The 16,564-nt window shown below is 39.9% G+C and overlaps 3 protein-coding genes across 5 annotated transcripts in view; 1 reads left to right on the top strand and 2 right to left on the bottom strand.

Moving 5' to 3' along the window:
• Positions 1-157, bottom strand: part of LOC119728029 (speract receptor-like) — a gene marked incomplete at its 5' end in the record, with an annotated part of 34,925 nt that extends 34,768 nt beyond the window's left edge. The window contains one exon of the mRNA XM_038200110.1: positions 62-157. Coding sequence (XP_038056038.1) covers positions 62-157 — 96 coding nt within the window. The remainder of the gene's footprint in view (positions 1-61) is intronic.
• Positions 158-1,941: 1,784 nt separating this feature from the next.
• On the bottom strand, positions 1,942-16,550 carry LOC119728588 (speract receptor-like). 3 transcript variants are annotated; one of them, XM_038200883.1, is made up of 6 exons: positions 16,417-16,550; positions 12,589-12,659; positions 12,225-12,399; positions 11,563-11,661; positions 10,529-10,620; positions 1,942-2,883 (listed from the first exon to the last, which is right to left on the bottom strand). In XM_038200883.1, exons 3-6 carry the CDS (start codon positions 12,373-12,375, stop codon positions 2,794-2,796), a joined length of 432 nt encoding a protein of 143 aa, XP_038056811.1. In that variant the 5' UTR covers positions 12,376-12,399; positions 12,589-12,659; positions 16,417-16,550; the 3' UTR covers positions 1,942-2,793. The 3 variants fall into 3 exon arrangements, with proteins under 3 accessions (XP_038056811.1, XP_038056812.1, XP_038056813.1); XM_038200884.1 differs by lacking the exon at positions 16,417-16,550 and adding an exon at positions 13,487-13,502; XM_038200885.1 differs by lacking the exons at positions 12,589-12,659; positions 16,417-16,550 and adding an exon at positions 13,768-13,789.
• Positions 5,190-5,995, top strand: LOC119728587 (tripartite motif-containing protein 3-like). Its single transcript, XM_038200882.1, has one exon. The coding sequence runs from the start codon at positions 5,362-5,364 to the stop codon at positions 5,905-5,907; it is 546 nt and encodes a 181-aa protein (XP_038056810.1). The 5' UTR covers positions 5,190-5,361; the 3' UTR covers positions 5,908-5,995.
• Positions 16,551-16,564: the final 14 nt, after the last annotated feature.

Raw genomic sequence — 16,564 nt, 5'->3', positions numbered from 1 at the left:
TGTTGTATACTACGTCTAATTTAATTTCATCAAGCTAGTTTGTAAATTTTCTTTGACTTACGTATCTGCCAGTTCCGAAGAATGGAGCGAGTTGAACAGTATCCTTGACGTCCCACGCCCAGTCCTTGTACACATAGGTCTTCTTGCCGGGTCTTAGGCGTTAAGATCATGACCGCCTCGTATGCTTTAGTGGCCTTCTCGTCTTCATAAGTACCCCAGCCGAGAACTATGACAAACAAAAAACCCACAAGGACAAAAAACAACAACCGTACAATAAATAACGGCAATACTGGTGTAGTTTAGAACTACAAGAGTTAGCTTGAGAAACTCTAGCTTGGGAAACCCCCTAGCTTGAGTTACTCCAGCTCCAATGCTCATCAGGAATTCGACATAGAGCTGGAGCTAAAACCATGGTTGTAGATACTAGATTCTAATAGAGGCTTTAACAAACGGGACTCTCTGTATCTGTATCACGACAAAAAAAATCCCAACCCAGATTCCATTAAACACAATGTTTGTTTAATGAAATCTGCATTTAATAATTAATAATACTAATAATGGGTTGGAAAACTAGAGGAAAAAAAGGACCATTTTTGTAATACAGATACAGAGAGTCCCGCTTCTATAGGTATACATGCTGGAATCGCCATCTGTACCTCTAGGGGCGACTATTAATATCCTAATATCCCTAATATCCTTTTTAAAAGCTTATCTGTCCAGAAATCAAATTGGAATGCGTTCTAGGGTCATTCAGGCATCTTTCCAGCAAATTTGAAGCAATTTCATTTTTTGGCCAAAATTTAAAAAAACAAACCAGAAGGGGTTAGCCTTACTTTTTTAATAAAATTTGGCCCAAAAAATGACTTTTCTCCAAACTATGCAGACATTCTTTTCAAGGTAAGAAGAGCATCAATCAACATTCAAGCACCCAATATTTTAATGCTTTTGGGCAAAAATCATAGATTTTGAAGAAAAGCAATAACATTTTTGACTGATTTCACCTCCAACTTTTGTCAAAATATTCTTTTTAAAAGCTTATCTGTCCATAAATCGAATGGGAGTGTGTTCTAGGTTCCTTCAGGCATCTTTCCAGCAAATTTGAAGCAATTTTTTTTTTTGGCCAAAATTGAAAAAAAAAACAGCAAGGGGTTAGCCTTACCTTTTCAATGAAATTTGGTCAAATGACTTTTCTCCAAACAATGCAGAAATTCTTTTAAACGTAAGAGGAGCATCAATCATCATTCAAACACCCAATATTTTAAAGCTTACGGGCAAAAATCATCAAGTTTTGCAGAAAAACAACATTTTTGACTGATTTTACCACAAACTTTTGTCAAATTATCCATTTTAAAAGCTTATCTGTCCAGAAATCGAATTGGAATGTATTCTAGTGTCCTTTAGGCATCTTTTCTGCCAATTTGAAGCAATTTCATTTTTGGGCCAAAATTGAAAAAACCCAAATTTTTAAAATGAAATTTGGCCAAAAAATGACTTTTCTCAAAACTATACAGAAATTCTTTTAAAGTTTAGAGGAGCATCAATTAACATTCAAACACCCAATAATTATATTAAAGATTTTCGGCAAAAATCATCAATTTTTGGAGAAAAACAGTAACCTTTTTGACTGATTTCACTGCAAACTTTGTCAAAATATCCTTTTTAAAAGCTGATCTTCCTGGAAATCGAATTGGAATCCATCTGGCAACTTTGAATTCCGAATGTGAATAAACCAAAACAAAACAACCAAATGGCTTCGTAAAAGGATGCTGTGCGTGTTTATGGTGCAAATCGAGGACGAACACGTGCAATATCATCGATGCATCGAGGACCGAATCGAGGACTCCTCGGTTTGTTGGAAAACGTGTACAAAACCAATAAGAGCTGTTGCGAAAAAGTTCAGGTATAAACAAAGGAAAAGTGAAGAGGAACAATAGAAAATCCTCCATTCACACCAGTGTCTGATTGGGTTTTATTTTTTTGCTGTATACATTCTCACGTTACACATCTTACTTCTATGCCAATTTATACAAATCTGTGTGTCCAAAATTGCTAAAGCTTTATTTATAAAAGTGAATAATACCGAGTCCTCACATTCTACTATTTGCGTTTTGCAGCTGCATACCTCATATTGCATTAGTTAACAAGGGTCAATTTAAAGTTCGTTTCTAGCCACGTTTTTTTTGTATAAAACAACGCTGATTTTGTTCTTATCAATACCATGACAATTCAAGTGCATCTTTGTTACAAATTTATAAAAGCCTTGCTTCTTCTTTCAACTTTGGATTCTTGAACTAGACTGATATATTATAGTTTACATAGTAATTTTCGATGTTGCATATATTTCTTTTTTTTGTGAAGTTTGAACACAAGTTAATACCAAAGTAGCGATTCTCAACAGTTTGAACTCAAAGTGTGTTTGTTTGATGAAAACATTTTTTAGATTGTTTGTAATTTTTGTTAGAACTTCTACATGGTAATAGATTATAATGCGACTTCAAAATACTTCAGTCTTTGTAAATAAGTGACTTGATCAAAGTTAGTTAGTTAAACCTTTTTTTCTTAAAGTTGCTAAATGAAAGCTGTTCTCGTGAACAACAAAACTGTTGGTGAACACAAAACTGTTTTGAATTTATTGTTAGCTTTTTCAAATAGACCTACACACACTGTGGTATAATTTCTGGCTCAGATTGATAGCTGGTTATGGTTTTTGCCTCTTTACAAATAATTGCTGATCTAAATGGTATTGGACTTTGTAACTTCCGTTGCAGATGATGTTGGAATAATGCTAGATGTTTACAAGTTTTGTTTGGGTGGTTTGATTCTGTCGATCTTGTAGCTTGGATCCTGTCCCTCAAGCCAGTACGTCAGGATTTCACCTTTGCCCTGAAAAAAAGAGAAAGGCACAGGTCAGAGAATGATTGAAACAGTTATCTCTTGTTTCCTTTGAAATATGATGGAATTGATAATTTGCATCAGTGATGAAAACTAAAGGTAGGGTAGATCATTTGTCATTTGTGCATTGTTGTTTGTTTGAAGCAACAAAAGTGCTCAATATCTCAAGACGGTTGCGTAACAACTTGATGAAGATTTAGCTCTGTGAATGCCGTGTATTCAGCGGAAACAGTATTCTAGGGTCTCGGTTTTAATTCAAAAGTTGCTGAGTCATACTTTGAATTGTTCCCAAAATCAGCATCCGAGACACGTTCTGATTCAGCTGATTATAGCTACCCAATGTCACGCACTGTACCAATGAATGATAAGTATGCGTGCGTATGTTCGTCGTGTCAACGCTTGCGCGCACCTATTTACGGATTCGCCAAATTACAAACCAACCACTTAGGGAAATTTCCAAAAATGTGTCACTTGACATATCTTTGGAAATGGCCTTCTTTTATTGTTTTCTTCACAATGACAGCATGTAATGCTAGCAAGAAAAATTTCACAGGCAGTCCGACCAGCTGTACTAAGGGTGCTTTTCTATTTTTATTTTTCCTGTAATGTTCCTACTTGGGTCTCAATCATTTTGTGGCTGGACTCTGATGTTCTCTAAAAAAATAGGCTCTTCTTGTGTCAGAGATGCCACCAATATATCAATAAAAAGCCTGAAACATTACTTAAAACCTGAAACTACCCTTATCCCCTTTCAAAAATGTGTTTTCTGGATGTTTCAGATCAAATCCAGCATTTTAATTTGTCACATTAAAACAAAAAAAATCTGATTTCAGGTTAAAACCAGAAAAGTGGCATCTCTGTTGTGTCCAGGATTTAAGCCAAGCCACCTTACCGCTACCATGTGCTATTTGTTCTAGTACAGCTGGCAACAGTCACTTCAATAGTACGCATGAATGAAACGTGGATACTTTAATACATCCTCGTTTGCAATTCATATTTGTGACCTTTCTTTTTCCATTTTCATATCTTTCAAAATATAAAATCGTATTGGTATGCATCTTAACATGTATACATGTATACATGCATCAGGAGTTATAAAAACACATGCAGTGTTGATATTTGTGCAATGTCCGTTTTGTGCTTCCGTAGACAGGGCCAGGTTGCCTGTTTGAACTGTAACCTTGAATTAATAGCATTTTTCAGTGCTTGTTCGTATGTTCGTATGTGGGCCTATATTGAACTTGAATAAAGACCATGATCGTAGTGTTGCTTTGTTATGGTACTGTGTGACACAAATAGCGACTGGTTATTCTTGTGTTGGGTAAAGGAATTTAGCTGTTGTTGCACCATTCATCGCATGAGGATAAAGTATAGGCCTGACATGTACACATTATAAGCTTAAGGCTTACAACTTACAAGTTGATGGTAGTTCTGCCATACTTTTTTTACATTTGGCGAAAGTATTATGCTTGTGGTGGAAAACTTCAGCTAACTGTTGATCCAGTTGAAGTAGGTGAGTTCATTACATAGGCCTACAGCATTTTGGCTGGATTTTGCACGAGTCTTTTCTTTTCGTGCGTTCGCTTTGTTTTTGAACATGAAAAATAGCCTATAGGCCTACCAGGAAAATTATGCATGAGATTTGAAGGAATGTTTAGCATTTCAGTAAATGTGATGAGTGAGTAGGTGGTGTTCCTTCCCACCAAACGTTTGAAATAAACATGATGCTTTTTAGAGAAAAACATATTGAATTCTCTTTTCTGAATCGAAGTCTGAAATCTAAGTCTATATCTTTGGTCCTGTTTTACATTAGGGCCTATACTCCCATTTTATTATTTCTAACTCCCAATGAGTTAGCATGCAGTCAATGTATACAAATGAATCTCCTGTTACATTTAGATTTTCAGGCTGGTACGGTGTGGTAAAACGAAATGGGGGCATAGGGGTGTGCACTTACGGGCAGTAAAGGAACCGGGTACCCATTTGAAAAAAATATGGGTACCCAGGTACCCGTTAAAGAAACCCAAGCCAAACATTTAAATCTGGAAAGTTGCTGTTCAGATTGTTTATAAAGGTCAGCATGATAATACTACCACATCGGTGCGGCAATACGGCTAGATAGGGTGTATACATTGAACTCTTTGCTATGTGGTGAAAACTGCAACTTTCGCAAGCATCATAAAACATAAAATTAGTTTTGGTTTTCCATGTATCGTGTTCTTTATTTTGAAATGTTCCCACTGACATTCAAAACACTATTTCATTGACTGAAAAGTTACCAAGCAATTTGCAAAGTTGGTTATGGGTACTCGATTCCATAATCTGGAGCTGGTTCCTGACATTAACTGTCGGGTACTCGGTTACCCAGCTCCGATGCACAGCTCTATGGGGCAATCACCTGTTTGTTATAATTTTGAACTTATTTAGACACGGAGGTTTGTTCTGTTTTGATTAGGTCACACTTGAAATATGGCGGAGGCTGCAGCCAAAACTGTGTGGAAGATCAGCCAGGGGCATCTGGAATGTCCAATCTGTTGCTGTCTTTTCAAGGATCCCAAGATGCTGGACTGTCTGCACAGCTTTTGCCTGAAGTGTCTGGATGAGATGATGAGCAGACAGAAGCCAGAGGCAGAGAAGATAACATGTCCAGTCTGCAGGAGAGAGACGCAAGTTCCTGATGGAGGATTGCAGAGTCTAGCTTCGTCTTTCTTTCTTAGTTCTCTTGTCGATGAGGTCAAACAACAGGGGAAGCATGGGCACCTACCGCCACATGTGACTGTGGAGAATGCAAGGAGGCCACTTGGAGGTGTCTCGATTGTAGTGATAACCTCTGCCAGAAATGCTGCGAAGCTCATGAGAGGGTCAAATACACCAAAGACCATCAAATCATTTCATTGGGAGATTGGCAGGAATCAAAGATGCCTCCAGCAGAACATAGCAAACCCATCACCCAAATGTGTACGATCCACCATGACCATCCTTTGTATTTTTACTGTGACACATGCGACACCTTAATCTGCTCTTTGTGTGTCGCATTAGATCATCGGTCAGCAGAGCACAATTTCTTCAAGATTGATGACACTATCAGGTCCTTCCGCAGTGAGGTCGACAACATACTGCAGAAGTTTGAGAAGAGCAGGCAGCACTTCAAATCTACTGAAAAGTCAATCGAACATGCACGAACAAGATTACAAAAGAAACTGGCTCAGGCTCGGAGTGATATTGATGCAAAAGCAGAGGCAGAGATCACTAAAATCAGAAACAAAGCAAAGCTTCTCACCGACAAGGTCGACAAAATCGGTCAGGAGAGAGACAGTGAGTACGAAAAGGCACTCATGCACAACCGTGACCAGATGGAATGCGCAGATCAGATCGTCACGGCCGTAAATGAATTGATGAGTCAAGCTGATGATTTCGAGCTTTTGGAGCTCAAGCCGAAGGTGATGCACAACTTGGAATTCCAAAAGGACCTCAAGTTTGAACCAGCAAATCATGGTCCGTCGTTCATCGGTGTCAGATGTCACGACGTTGTGAGTGATTCAGATCTTGGGGAGGTGTGTGTCAGTGAGAAATGGCAATTAAAGGAGGAGTTCGGCAAAAAAGGTACGCAATTTTGAAACGGTTATCGTTGTTTAGCTCACCTGGGAGGTATAATACATCGGTTGCTAAAGGAGATGCTAGGCATCAGTTGGAAGCTCCCTTTGGTGTTGCCGTGACCCATGATGATCTGCTTTTTGTCACGGACAAAAAGAAAGTGAAGGTTTTTAACAATGACCTCCAGTTTGTTCGCGAGTTTACACCTTCGGCTGACGATGCCGATGGGCGATCAAAGAGTTACCTCCGTGGTATTGCTGTTGACAGTGAACGAGTAGCAGTCGCTGACGAGGGGAGAAAGGTCATCAGTGTCCACAACCTGGACGGATCATTGATTTCAAGCATCTCAAATAGCATGGTTGACTATTACTTGGCAATAAGCAATTTTGGCTGTTTAGTCTTCACAAACTATGAGGGCCAAAGTTTGCTGTGCATTAACTTTAAAGGTAAAGAGATGTTCAATGTCAAGACATTAGTGAATGGCGAAGCTGCTAAGGCAACTGGTGTCCTGTGTGATGATGATGAGACCATCTATGTTGCTATTCATTACATAGGTAGGGGCAGCTGTGTAGTGCAGCGATACGATTCAAATGGTGCATTCGTAGCAACAGTAGCTCAAGGGTTGTACAATCCGATAGAAATGGCATTCACCCCCATTGGTAACGTGGTTGTTGCAGACCGACACTCCATTAAGATCTTTGAGCGGATGTGATTTGCCTGATTATGGCCCTCTGAAAAACTAACCGCTGTACTTGAACCGGGGCTAACCTGCATCCAATGATTTGCCACACAAGGCCCCGCAGAGCATTACCAACATTGCAGTTGAACCAGGGCTATTAATATCTTGTACATTCCTGAAATAATAATATTTACCCAGATTGTAAAACCCATTTAAAATTGATTTAACTGGTAGTGTTGGTGTGTTATCAGTTAATCTCCCTCAATGCATTTTGGCATGTGCGTTGGCCTGGGTAGGCCTACATTGCGTTATGGGAAGTTTGTTATTGTTAGGCAAAATAGGACTGAATTATGGGGACTTTCTGCTGTCCCCACAAATGTGTGAGTAGGCCTATGGTGTACTCTCCAGTAATAAAGTCGGAAAGAGAAATCGTAGAAGAAATCGTGGCTAAATAGTGGAGAAATAGGAAAAGGGTTGAATAATTCTTGAACCGTTTAACACTTTTTGCTGACAAACTTTTTTTGAGATTAAAGGGACCGTAACTTCTTAAATTCGGCATTCAATTCACAAAATTTAATTTACTACTGTAACGTTGTGAATATGGTCATTACCATTTGTAATGTTATAATAAGAAAAAAAAGTCCATAAGTTTTATGTCAGGTAATATGAAATGTCTTAAATCTTAATGAAGCGTGTTTTGCCAATGTTCATTTTGTAAAAGTACACTGTATATGAAACACAATGGCACGTGACTATGTAAATATCTAATTAAAAGCTTTGTACATTTTTCATGTATAATTCCTTGGATCACAAAACTGACGACCTATCACACAAACCATTTGTGCACTGTCCATTTTGTGCTTCCGTAGTTAACAGAGACAGACTGCCTCGTTGAACTCTAAACTTGAATTGATAGCGTTTGTATTGTTGGTACATGACGTTGGCTTAGTGCATATACAAACATGTATGTACAGTGTACATGTACATACCGGTTGTGTACAGTGAGATTAAAATAGCAACTGGTTTTTCCCATGATGAGTTATTGACAAAACCATGTAAGCTTTCAGGCCAGACAGGGGGATATTCCTTCTTTGCGTCCAAGTTTGTTTCTGCATTCAATAGGGGACGTTGAACAATAGAGGACAATGGGGTCCCCAATTCCTGAGAGCTCCCCAATTTGGATTTGTGTACAAAACATATGGGAGGTCTTCCTAAAAAGTTAGGGTACAAACAAAAGAGGGACAATAGGGGGTCCTCCATTGCAGGCAAATACACACTTATGTGTGTGTGAATGTTCCAGTTAACTGTATAAAGTTCAGTCATCAATCTCAACAAAACTTGAAAGGTGGTCTGTGGAGCCCGATGTCAAAAAAATCCTTTCCAATATCGATATTTACGAGGTCTCTCAGGAGTACAGCTCAGATTCTAACTAACTGCCTGTACATGTACACAAACTGACTGACATATGTTAGATTCATTAGACCTCGTAAATATCGGCCTTCTCTCCATGGACTTACGATGACATTGTGGGTTTTCAAGGACATTCGTTTTCCTAATGTACGATAATTCTGTTTGTAAGGTTTTGTTTTGACTTATAGCTAATGAATATTTTATCTATGCTTTATGGTTTGATTTAATTTCCTTCTTATGCTGTAAGCACACGTTTTACAAAAATGCTTTAGTCAGGCAGTTCTTCGCTTGTTCTTCAAGTCGTTTGTCTGTAATTTGCTTGAAATATCTGGACCACCTGTTAGTTGTTTCAGTTGACGCAAACATATGTACATGTGCCTATACACACTTCTCCACAGCCCAATATTTTCAGGACCATACACATGTACATGTACATCTGACTTGGATGACAGTCCTACATGACTGATGATCCTAAAACAATTGTGAAAACAGCATGCCGGGGGAATCACGCAAGTTTGACTTGCAGTATTTTTTTTCTGTCAAAACATTTTTTTAAACCTTAGTTGTTCTCTTATTCTCCTAAAATTGTATCCAATTGTTTATTTTACTCCTTGGCAAATTCCTTCTTGTGTTTTTGTATTCGTTGTTTGATCCAGATTGAGTTTTCTTCTGAAGTATTTGAGAAAATTGTCTTTTATTCAAGGATTTAGATTGGGTTTTTTTTTGGCATATGAAGGATTTTTTTATGAGACTTAATTAAATTTTTGAGAAATTAATTTTGTTCCCTTGATATTTTCTTTTTTGTCCAAGTTTCTAAACATAAATCACGACCTAATCATTTGAGCCCGGACTTTTTCTCAATGAGCCATTTTTTTCCTGTTACACACAGCCAAAAAGACAATACAATGACTAAAACACTATTCAAGGCTGACAAAGTACTATGCATGTAGCAACCAACATAGAAACAGCAGCATATGCAAGTGCGTTTTGCATGTTGTGCGTTTTGCATGTTGCGCGTTTTGTTCCCGCGCGCTTCAAAGTTAAGTTCAAACATTTCATGAAGGGGTAGTTCGGAAAAAGACAGTTTTCAATCACTATCAATCACACTGAAAAAAAGAACATTTTTATGAGATTTCGGTTAAATTAATCAGTTATCCCTCAAAAGCAAGCAGAATCTGTGGGTGGGGTTTATAAAAGAAATATTGACTACTTTCAACTTTAAGTGAAACTAGCCTCCCTCTGTGATCCATGGAGCATTCAATTTCCCTGGGTGTCACCGCCGGAATATAGAACACTGCATGGATCATCTCAGGAGGCTAGTTTTGCCACACCAACCAAAGTAGTCAATACTTGTATAATATCCTCAAGTTTAGGGATTCAAACAATTTTTGTTTGTCATTCAAATATAGGGTGCATTCGAGTAGCTCACCCGGATCAAGTTGGGTAAAGGCAGACGGGTTAGCCATGAGAGCTGTGCTAATGAATCGCTCAAACCCATGCCATCGAGAGCCTCACGTGACGTCCGTAGCCACGGCCGTTGCCACTGACAAAACACCCTTTTCGAACTGAGGTTTTTTCTTCAGATTTACTGCTTTTTTGTCAATCAAAATAAGTAAAAATGCTGGGTTGGAATTATAGCCTCTAAAAGTCGCAATGAGATCAACAAATAATTACATCAAGACTTCAAATAAAGTTGGTCTTTAGGTTCACTTGATCTTTACCACTGTCCGGCCCCCATATTTGTCTATTACTTGGGCTGAACAATGCATGCGAGGAACGTATTTCCACCACTGACTCCGCTCCACGAGCAGGGTCTGTGGTGGCTGACCCGGGTGAGCCCCGAGAATGACGTCAGAGCTAATCGAACGGCACGGGGCTAACCTGAGTCGACCCGGGTGAGCTAATCAAACGCACCCTAAGAAAGGAGCTACGCAAAGAAAATAAATGCTGTACCTTCATGGCAACGAGTCCTCTCTCTACTAGATTGTATCCCCCGAGTTCCTCCAGTACCTGTCTACATTCAGGACTCACGGGAATCTTGAGCGCTGTTAAATTGATGGGGTGAGGGAAAATAAATTATTCGGCTCACAAATATAACATATCATGAACATTTTCCATGAATAATTGAAGTTGGGTTATACCATAGAGCTATAATAAATTACTAGAGCACTAACTCGCTGTATAAATGAAGCCTGCATGGCCCAAATTTATGGCTCTGCTTACCACAAAATTCCACGCTTACGATCATCATTCTGTGCTCACCACGCTAGCACAATTCTGCACTAACCCTATAAGCACAGAATCCTAGTACAGGACATATGCATGAACACAAGCCAAAATTCCTCGCTAACCCGTGAAATATGCTTACCGCCAGCAGGGAATTTTCTGCTATAGTAAGCATGGATTTTTGCTAACGGTATTAGAACCATGAAATTGAGCCCAGTTGGGCGCATCTATATTTGTGCACAAACCTAGGAAAACTCAAAATTTAGTATGGCTTTAGTACGGCTATTTGCATATCTGCATTAGTATTCTATACCAGTGCATTATCAAAGCCGATACGCCCACAACCAAAAAGCACAATTAGTACATGAGCGTTTCATTTTGCTCTGCGTCAACCTACGCAAACTCAAACTCATAGGCGCTGCAGATGACATTTGCCGTAACATTTTTTACCGTCATACTCACAGAAAACACACTTACGTTGTTCGCGTAATGTACCTTGCCTTTTAATAGAGCACATTATCCAAAATCCATTCCATGTGATTTTATTATGTTCCACAAACACGCACATGAATTCAAAATGTCTGCGCCCAGGACAGCTTAAAAGTATCATGCATGGGGTCCACAGCGCCAATGGAATGAAGTTTTCCAACATGAGGTGAGGCTGGTTCACACTTCATGCTTAATTACGTTTGTGTGTTTACTTTCTCGAATCCATATATAAGCATAATTTGAGCTGTCTAGTGTAACAAGATTCTACTTACCGAGTCCATTAGACTCCATACGAGACGCTGTGTTGACCGTGTCACCAAAGAGGCAATATCGAGGCATGGTCAGGCAAACTACACCTGCCACACAAGATCCTTGAAAAAAGTCCAAAACAATGCAGAAATTGTCATACATACATAACATTATCAAGCACAAATAGCTTGAGCAGAGCTTGAAGTTGTGATTCACTTGTGACTGGACTTGAGATGTACTTGTAACTGGACTTGTGATATACTAGCTTGTGACTAGACTTGTGATGTACTTGTGACTGGACTTGTGATGTACTTGTGACTGGACTTGTGATGTACTTGTGACTGGACTTGGGATGTACTTGTGACTGGACTTGTGATGTACTTGTGACTGGACTTGTGATGTACTTGTGACTAGACTTGTGATGTACTTGTGACTGGACTTGTGATTTACTTGTGACTGGACTTGAGATGAACTTGTAACTAGACTTGTGATATACTAGCTTGTGACTAGACTTGTGATGTACGTCTGACTGGACTTGTGATGGACTTGTGACCGGACTTGTGATGTACTTGTGACTAGACTTGTGAAGTACTTGTGACTTGTGATGTACTTGTGACTATAGACTTGTGATGTAGTTGCGATCCATCATGAGTACCTCGACTACAAGCGAAGACAACGATCTTACCTGAGTGAATACCGATTCGGAGTTTGAGTTTCTCCTCTTGTTTGTGCGGCACGATGAAACTACTAACGCCCTCCAGCAGATGCCATGCAGCGGAGGCGATCATACCGGCATGACGGTTGCCATTACGGAGCGGTAGGCCGGAGACCAGCATGTAGGCATCGCCAATGGTTTCAACCTTTGTAAGACGTTATCATTCATTATTGGTTAATTTTGCTTTCAGATATAATAGAAAACATGTTTACATCTTTTTTTTGTCTTAATGTAACTTGAACTATTAGCTAATAGCACATTTTAACGTCCTGTGATTTAAATTTTGTTGCAAGTTTGGTTTTAAACAATCTGCTTGGTTATATGGAATATTTACCTTGTACAGACGTCATAGTTGGAAATGATGGCGTCGAACAGCGTGTACAAGGCATTCAACAAGTTAACGACCTGGCAAGTTGAGAACAAGACGTTAATGGTGAAAATGCGGGGATAGGTTTGGTTTGCAGTAATTTGAGATGACAATTTGAAAAAATTTGAATACACTATGCTACTTTTCAATTTTGTATTTGTATATTGGTACCTATAAACTATACATGCAACTATATTTATGCAATGGAAAGGCGTATATGAAAAGGTGGTTTAAGAATACATTTAGACCTTTAAGTCAAAACCATAGACGAAATTGCCACACAATTGAAGCCCCAAATCTAACTGAAGAAATCTCATGCATCTCATACATGTACTTGGCTTTAAAGCTACAGTCCATCATTTGCAGCTATCCAAAAAGTAACTGATGCAATTATTGTTGAAAAACATACTCAGTTGAAAGATAGTAAGGGGACTAAACTCCCTGTGAAATTCTTCTTTCTGGCAAGCTGTCATTTTGAAGAAATCAACAAAAGAAGACCTTTCCAACGGTGTGTCTAAAGATGCACAGTTGGAAATTTCCGTTAGTAGTTCGTTTTTTTATGCGGCGAAGTGCGCGCAAGCGTTGACACAACGCACACACGCGTGTGGTTGCTACACGACATCGTGTAGCTGCAATCGGCTCAGTGAGAACGTGTCTCGGACACTGCATTCAGGCCCAATTCAAAACATGATTCAGCAACTTTTGATTTGAAATTGAGATCCTAGAATGCTGTTTTTCTCGGAATATACAGCTGAAGCTGAGCTGAATCTTCATCAAGTTAGTTGTTAGCACCCTTCTTTAGATTTTGAGCACGTTTGTTGCTTCAAACAAACAAAATGCACAAATTACAAATGATGGACTGTACCTTTAAGTGCATGCTTAGCCAGGCCTGGGGCCAATTTCATAGAGCTGCTTAAGCACAAAATTTGCTTAAGCACAAAAACATCTTGCTTAATAAAATCAGGTTATTGGCCAAAACTCCATGTGATTGTTATGCTAAGTAAACAACAGCTAAATACCAGTCACAAGCAATGTACATCACATGGAGTTTTGGCCAGTAACCTAATTTTACTAAGCAGTGTTTTTTCGTGCTGAAGCAAATTTTCTGCTTAAGCAGCTCTATGAAATTGGACCCTGATCATAAACCTATGGACTCCGTTCACGAACACAGAGGGCGCTTGTTGACACCTTTTGAGAGCCCTAGTTGGAGAGACGCATCACGTAGTCTAGTGCGCGCGCATATGGCGCGAAATACGCAATATTATTTTTTTGTGGATTTGCACCAACCCGTAGCTTTTTCGCGTGAGCGTCAGCTGCAATGCGTTCGAATGTAAAAATAATAGTGTGGTGCTGATATATAGCGCTTTATCTGCTCCGTTCTCAAGTACCCCCTCAACTGCAAAGGAAGTACAATTGGGGGGTGACCGACCGACGCCATCTTGCCTGACTGCAATTCATTTGCCGCGAAGCGCGTCCACTGCGTGTAAATAGAACAAATCCCCTGGTGAATGTGCGTCACACACAAGGAACGGTGCGGGTCAACCAGCGAAAAGTCCCGCCCATGGGACCATCGTTGTTAGGTAAAAGGGCGCCCTCTTTTGGTAGCGCACGGAGCTCATACTAAAAGCGCTTTACAATTATTACCCCTGTTCATCAGGCCATGAGACCAGTTTTTGCAGCAGCTTGAGATCAGCGCCTTCTGGTCTCTACCCTCACAGGTACCCATTTATACTCCTGGGTGGAGAGAGGCAATAATTGTCTTACCCAAAAACATGAGCACCATGTTTCCTGTCAGGGTTTGAACCCAGTACCATGGCACACGAGTTAAACACCGTAACCATAGACAGGGGCGTAGCAAAGTCATTTTTATTGGGGGGGGGGGTAAAAATGTCTTGAAAAAGGGCACTTGCACGTCCGTGCTGAAATGTAGACAGGTTTTTTCGCCCGACAATTGGCCTCCGTAAAATCACATGGGGGGGGGGGGCTGGTATGGGGGTGCTTGTTCAGAAAAAAACGGGCACTTGTTAACAAAAGAAGGACACTCTTCACAAATATGGGGGGCGTTGGTGAAAAAAGGGCATTTGAAAGGAAAAGGGCAGTCTCTACAAAATATTGAGGGGTTTATATCCCCCTTACCCCCCCCCTCCCCAGCCCACTGGCTACGCCTATGATTGGCCAACAGCTCTCCACAATGTCCCTCCCAGTGGTCTTCCCCAACTTTCCCGTTATAACCGTCGAGGGGTACCTGTGCACGAAGTCTATAGGCTGGGGCTGGCATGTGATGACAGCATATGTTTTGAATTTCTGCTGCAGCCAGGCTTTTTGTCAAACTTCATCATGGGGGTAAGATTTTGGTGGCGCGGAGGTTGAAAACCTGACACAAATACAGGGCGAGTCCAAAAATGCAGAATCCAAACCCCCAAAATTATATTTCATAATTAAACAAACTAGTGCAGTGCCCGTCTAAAATGTGCATGTTCGGGAAGCGCAAATTGCTTTGCCGCTGGTATTAGTTGCATGCTTGCAGAGTTTTTGAGAGCAGCTCGTGCGAACAAGGCACGCGATTCAATGGTGTTGTTTGGACAGGTTGAACGCACACTCATGTCAAAGTTTGTGTCAAGTTTGAAGTTGTTTTGGCGATTGGTTCTCGAAAAAGCTGAAAAAATAGCGCAGATATTCACCCCTACTGGACAATGGTATCGCCCTGCAGTAAAGTTGCTCAGTCAACTGCAAAAACATAATGTGCCCGTGCAGCCACCACGCATGTGTACGTACGGAAACATATGGTATGCAGTGCTATCACCCATACTGGACAATGGTATCGCCCTACAATACATGTGCCCTTCCTTTTTCCAGTGTTGCATCATATTGAGCAAGCACGCTTTCAATTAACCCTAAAAGGGTCGGGGGGGGGGGGCGGAATCCCCCTCAACTTTTTCCGCGATAACCTTGAAAAATATTTTTGTCGCGACCCTGTGATGACTTTTAGCCTCGAGCCTTGCGCATCTTTTGATATGAAAAACATAAAAATCGGACCACAGGTTGCCACGCAGCGAAAATTTTCCGGCGCGTAGTGAAAACTGAATTTTCCCGTATACGTCGTGTACACAGAGTAGAATTGCCATTCGTACATAAGTATATGAATAATTAATTAGCCATAAAACAAATTCAAACTTGGCACTGCACACTCTGGAGTCCCGAGCGATTTTCAACTTCATACGGTGTCCGATTCTGAAGATAATCGAAAAACAGACAGACAGACAGAGATTAATTATAGTTAGATACATGCTTTTGCTGTAATTTTCAGAAATGGATGGATTTGGGGGTTGGTATTTTTAGCAAATATTGTTACACTGACCTGTTTAAAGTTTTTGTGTTCGTAGATACTGGGGGGAAAAAACAAGAAAAAATGCTGTTCTTGTAGTCTGGTTGCCTGACCCTATTTATATGAAACGGACCAATTTATAGATGTCGAGGAATTGTCAGATCAGGGAACCAGACTAGCTGGCTTGTGGACTAACTAAATTTGGTGAATTAGGGGAAGTATTAAAAAAAATAAAAGTCATTTTTTCCCAAGCCGACCATTGTTGGAAATGGATTCAAAAATTCCACTTTTCTTAAAAATGACATCACACCTAAATGGTTTCATAGGATGCTTGAGAGAATATTATTCACTTTCAGTCAAGTTAGGTATTTCATAATAATTTGGCAGTTTTGTTTTTGGATGTTTGCAAATGTTGTATTATCTTCAATTTAATTTCATCAAGCTAGTTTGTATATTTCTTTTTGACTTACGTATCTGCCAGTTCCGAAGAATGGAGCGAGTTGAACAGTATTCTTGACGTTCCATGCCCAGTCCTTGTACACATAGGTCTTCTTGTCGGGTCTTAGGCGTTAAGATCATGACCGCCTCGTATGCCTTAGTGGCCTTCTCGTCTTCATA

This window comes from Patiria miniata, unplaced genomic scaffold, assembly GCF_015706575.1.
Source record: "Patiria miniata isolate m_02_andy unplaced genomic scaffold, ASM1570657v1 HiC_scaffold_20, whole genome shotgun sequence".
In the NCBI taxonomy this organism is placed as follows: Eukaryota; Metazoa; Echinodermata; class Asteroidea; order Valvatida; family Asterinidae; genus Patiria; species Patiria miniata.
Note: the sequence above shows the minus strand (reverse complement) of the source record. Positions and strands in the feature narration are given on the sequence as shown.